Genomic DNA, 5586 nt, shown 5'->3' on the forward strand with positions numbered 1-5586 from the left:
ACCGCCTTCAGGAGCGGGCTAGCCTGCGTTGTTGCCCCGACGGCGCGGCCGACGCTCCTGCTCTGCCCAGCGGCCTGCTCCCCCTCCCGCCCCCCTCCCCCGGCGCAGACCCCCGGGCCCCCGGCGGCGGCCCGGGCCCCGGCGGGAGGCGCGGCCCGGCGGGGCGAGGCCCGACGGCCGCCGCCAATCGTCGCGGCGGGGCGGGGCCGGTGGCGGCGGGTATAAGAAGGGCAGCCGGGGACAAGCGCCAGCCGGGCCGGGGAGTCGGGAAAGCGGTAGGAGGGGTCGAGCGAGGTGAGAGGGGCAGGGCGGGGGCTGCGGGGCGAGCGGCGGCCGGGTCTCGGTTCCGTCCGTGTCCTGCGGCGGGGCGGCTCCCGCCGGCAAGGGGCCGCCATTCCAGCCGCTTCCCGCGGGAGGCTGCTGGCCTCCCGCGGCGCGTCCCGGCTTCGGCGCCCGAGCTTGTTTACAGTCGCGGCCCAGGGCCCCGCTCCCCGCAGGGGGACGGGCGGAGGCCGGGTCAGCGCCCGGGGCCTGCCGGTAGGGCTCGGCGGGGGTGGGCACCGCCCGCCTCCCTGCGCCGCCGCCCCGGCGGCTGTGCGGCGCGCCGCTTGCGGTTCCCTGCCGTGATCAGCTTAGGAAGGAGCGGGGGGGCCGAGCTGTGGGTCGGCCAACAGGCTCGTCTCGGGTCTGGCATCCCCCCCGGGGCTGTGAGGCGGAGAGTGGCTCCGTCTGACCGCTGCCCCTTCCGTTCCCGGCAGATCCGCCAGCATGAACCTGTGTCTGACCGCCTTCTGCCTCTCCTTGGGGCTGGCCTTCGGCGCTCCGAGGGCCGACCCCGATCTGGACGACCACTGGGAGCTGTGGAAGTCGTGGCACAACAAGGACTACCATGAGGTGAGCGCCCGGGGGTCCGTGTGCCGCTCAGGGAAGGCTGAGGCGCCGGCTGGGCCCTGTCCGCTGAGTCATGTCTGCTTTGTTTTGACTCTGGCTGTGCACGGTCTGCGCTGGGGAAGGATAATCCCCCTCTCCCTAGATTCCTTTTCCTCTGTCGGTGCATCGACTCGACTGTGCTGCGTGTCGTCTTTGTTTTTGTTAACGAGGGTGGCAAAGAGACCATCTCTTCAGCAGCCTTCAGACTTCCCGTCCCAGTAGTCTGCGTTTTCCCTGTGTATGCAAGCCAGGGCAAAGCATGTTGTTGTGCAAGTGAACTTTGTTTGAACTGCCTCCCTGAAGTTTGTTGTTTTCTGGTCACTCAGAGAGAGGAAAGCTGGAGGAGAGTGGTGTGGGAGAAGAATCTGAAAATGATTGAACTCCATAATCTGGATCACACATTAGGAAAACACAGCTACAAGTTGGGAATGAATCAGTTTGGTGACATGGTATGTACCATGTACGAGTCATGAAACATACAGTTCTAAACAGCAGGGTGTGATAGATGGTGACTGCATGTCTTAAATTTTCTTCAGACAACTGAGGAGTTCAGACAGCTGATGAATGGCTATGCACACAAGAAGTCGGAAAGGAAATACAGAGGATCCCAGTTTCTTGAGCCCAGCTTCCTGGAAGTCCCACGATCAGTAGACTGGAGAGAGAAGGGATATGTAACTCCAGTTAAAGACCAGGTATTCTCTTGTGGTGGATTTTTAACCAGTTACAGGTCCAGTTTCCTGAATGCTACCACCAGTTCCATAGATGAAAAAGACTGTGGAATTGTTTAATGTAGCCTAGTGCAAGTTTACTAAGTTTAGAACCATTTTGATAAAATTGCTGTACCCCTTCAGGATTTTCTAAGTTCTTTACTAAACTTTTTAAGAACTGAAAAAGCTGTAGTATCTTCATTGTACATGCTAGGAGTGTGAAACAAGTTGGTCTTGTGAGTTTTGCATTTTTCATGTTTAGATCAGTGGTAAGGGAACTGTAATTGCCTAATCTGTCCAGATTTGTAATTTGTGATTTGTATTTCTTGCTTCAGGGTCAGTGTGGCTCTTGCTGGGCTTTCAGCACAACGGGAGCTCTTGAAGGGCAGCACTTCAGAAAAACTGGCAAACTTGTTTCACTGAGTGAACAGAATCTGGTGGACTGCTCTCGCCCTGAAGGGAATCAAGGCTGCAATGGTGGTCTCATGGACCAGGCTTTCCAGTATGTGCAGGATAATGGGGGAATTGATTCAGAGGAATCCTACCCATACACTGCAAAGGTAAGTGTAATAGCTGGTCTTGTATAGCAGGTGTCACGACTTCTGTGTGGACAAACTGTGTGTTGGGAAACTCATACCTAGAAAGGAAAATGCCTAAGTAGTAATCGGTACATCTGTTCTTCCTATTGCATCTTTCCTAAGAAAACTAGAATGACTGCTAGCCACAGTAAGGAATCATACTGCACTGGCCTTTGAGGCTGAAATCTTACCAGACCAGTTGGAAAAACTAGAGCAAATATTTTTATTCCTCCCCCTCATTGCTGCCCTCCTGTCAGATGTCATGCCTTATCTCAGTTGACATACCAAACCAGGACCCAGCCCTTGTCAACAGTGCTACTTAGTCGTAGGGGTGCAATTCAGCTTCCCATAACTGAGCTACTGGGGAGTTGCTGCCCATAGACAACTAGTTCTTGCAGCTACTGTGATTTGTTTTTTAACAGTAGTTGTGACAATGCTCTAAGCTCTATTTCTGGACTAAATCTGCATAAATGCGGATAATGGGCAGATTTCTAAAACACCTCTAATGGTCTACCAAAAGTTAAACAGACATGAGAGGACAAAAGAACAGTAGTAAATTGGGGTATCACATGAGAGCCCATGGTGTGGGCTTTTCACCACATGGACTTCCGCTCACAGTAGCGTATCTTACCTTGCAACTTTTTTTGTGTTGACTGAATGGGCAATAGTGGTGCCATTTGTGAGCAACATAGAAGCCTTTGGATTTGGGTTCAGGTTCACCTGCATGCCTGTAATATCAATTTTTAACTAATCTGAGCTCTTCCAGAGATCCCACTTGGTTATAGGAAGTGCCTAATTTGCTGGGTACAAAACTAAGCAACTGAGGTGTACTCACTGTTCTTCTAGCTGTGGGGAGGCAATTTAAGTACTAATCTTGCCACATAGGTAAGGGAGGGATGTGTTTACTTTAGTCAGTTTCAGTTTAACATGGCCTCGTTTCCAAACCAGGCTCCTCTCCTGAGGTAAATACCTGTGGAACCAACAGTTCAGGCTTCATTGCAAAAAAATGCAATAATAAAAAAAAATGTGCAGAAGCACAAAATACATGAATGCTGTATGTAAAGTTAAATAATAACAAATGACTAAGTTAAAAATCATTCTGTACAGTTCTTCAAACTATGTCAGAATAAAATTATGGATTTTAAGTGTTTGCTCAGTGAGCAATTTCTGGATTGCTTTGTAATTAATGAATACTTGGCTCTCTTCCATTGCCCATTAACTCATTCTGGGCTTCTGTCTTCCCTGAAAAGAGATTTGGCCTGCCCACCAAAGGGGGCAGGGTTCTAGCATGTGATGGTCCTCTGCATGCCAGTAAACCTTTCCTTTTGGGCCCCACTGGCCTTTGTGGTTTCTGTACCTCTGAGAAACTCAGAAGCAGCGTCTGTGTTGTCCCTCTGCTCTTCTCCTGTCCAAGCACTACTGAAGCAATTGGATCCTCTTCGGTCCCTTGTTTTCAATGCAGGAAAGTCACAGAATGTCTGGTAGTTCCTGTGCTCACCTGTGTGTTAAGTGGAGAACTATGTAATAACTAGAGCTTTTTTTTATTTAGGATGATGAAGACTGTCGCTACAAGGCAGAGTATAATGCCGCTAATGACACTGGCTTTGTTGACATCCCTCAAGGACATGAAAGAGCTCTCATGAAAGCAGTAGCAGCTGTGGGTCCAGTGTCTGTTGCTATTGATGCAGGCCACTCTTCATTCCAGTTTTATCAGTCAGGTGGGGATTTGTTAACAACTTGCATGCAGAGAACTCTTTTGAATACTTAGTATTCATTACCCTTCAGCTTAATAGGTAAAAAAACCCCAAACAATTATGATCTTGTAATATGATCAGGGGTCCCTTTAATTCTAATTCAGGTTCTCTACACATAGCACTTCTCTTGCATGTGTTTGTACTTGTCCCTTGGTTTCTGCCATGATATGCTTCACTTATGACTCCTTTCGCTGACTCCTGAGAAGCTGTGCAACATTTAATTTGAAATACACAAAGCTTCTGGTTGAGTGAGTAGGGTTTCGTGCAGGTGAGCTTGTTCATATGTGAACTTATGCCTTCGCAGGTATCTACTATGAACCAGACTGCAGCAGTGAAGACCTGGACCACGGTGTTCTGGTTGTAGGTTATGGCTTTGAGGGAGAAGATGTGGATGGAAAGAAATACTGGATTGTTAAGAACAGGCAAGATCTCTCTGTCTTGTCCCCTTTGGGGGTAGGGTAGAAGAGCAGGTAGTTTGTCACTTGCAGTTGGGGGTGGGGAGACAACAGTAAAAAATCTGCATGTGGAAAATATGGGAGACAGTTCTCAAACTGTATTGTGTGACAAAAGTTAACCTCATGCTGCTAGCAGCTCAACAAAGTAAGCCCAAAGCAGCAAACTCATTCTTCTGCTTTTTCAGTTGATTCAAGGGAGTTCAGTACTGGGACAGCCCATGAAGGTAGCAGGTGTTATAAGTGGTGGAGCAGAGGGGAGCAGGAGGAAACTGGGTTATGGAGTTGTAATGTGTTTTGTGTTTTTTTTTTTTTTTCTTGAAGCGGAGTGCTGCTCGCTTGTGTGAAATAGGGTAACACTTGAACTTTAAAGATTGAGGTACCTCCTAGGCTGGAGGGAAAAGAATAAATTAATGCCAAAGGGCACATCACATGAGCTAGTCTCATGTTCTCAGCATTACTGGGGCACCACCCTCAAATGCTGCTTGCAGTTGTGGTCCTCCCTTAAAGTTGGCTGGGAGTGGTGCCTAAACTTCAGGCACCTGTAATCCAGGATTGCACATAAAGGTCTCCACCTAGTGAGAAGATGGCTGTACCTTTTATTTCTGTGAGCTTGGGGGGGGGTGCCTCTTCAGTAGCGTGCATTTAAATGTGGAAGGCAGTAATTTTCAATTTAAACACTTATGGGGGATAAATAAGCATCTTCTGAACATGAAAACAAACTCTTTACTTCTGTTTTCAGCTGGGGTGAGAAGTGGGGTGACAAAGGATATATCTACATGGCCAAGGACAGGAAGAACCACTGTGGAATAGCAACAGCTGCTAGCTATCCGCTTGTATAATTTGAAGACTGAACATTTCAGTACAAAAGGGGATTTAAACTGAATGACCAAACCCATGTTCACACATGTGGTAAACTTGTATTCTTCAAAAGTCGACTTGATTTTTTTTTTTAAAACTTTTGAAGTATGTTTTACATGTTGGTGACATGCCACTTGTTTTAAATTAATGTAAATGTTGGTATGTAAACAGCTTGTAATATTGCTGGCTTTTGACTGTTTAATCTAATAAATTCTTCTATGTAGTTTTTTCCTTTTTTTTTTTAAATTGCAATGTGCCCAAAGGTTTACTTTTTAAATAAACACTTAAATTCCAGTGTGTACAG

At 48.2% G+C, this 5586-nt stretch overlaps 1 protein-coding gene across 2 annotated transcripts; it reads left to right on the top strand.

Annotated features, from left to right (window-relative positions):
• Positions 1–255: 255 nt before the first annotated feature.
• CTSL (cathepsin L) lies at positions 256–5586 on the top strand. Of its 2 annotated transcripts, none has more exons than XM_074165833.1 (8): positions 256–275; positions 759–894; positions 1257–1379; positions 1467–1622; positions 1973–2197; positions 3765–3933; positions 4274–4391; positions 5164–5586. In XM_074165833.1, exons 2-8 carry the CDS (start codon positions 769–771, stop codon positions 5261–5263), a joined length of 1017 nt encoding a protein of 338 aa, XP_074021934.1. In that variant the 5' UTR covers positions 256–275; positions 759–768; the 3' UTR covers positions 5264–5586. The 2 variants fall into 2 exon arrangements, with proteins under 2 accessions (XP_074021934.1, XP_074021933.1); XM_074165832.1 differs by having other exon boundaries at positions 260–294; positions 5164–5584.

This window comes from Numenius arquata, chromosome Z, assembly GCF_964106895.1.
Source record: "Numenius arquata chromosome Z, bNumArq3.hap1.1, whole genome shotgun sequence".
In the NCBI taxonomy this organism is placed as follows: Eukaryota; Metazoa; Chordata; class Aves; order Charadriiformes; family Scolopacidae; genus Numenius; species Numenius arquata.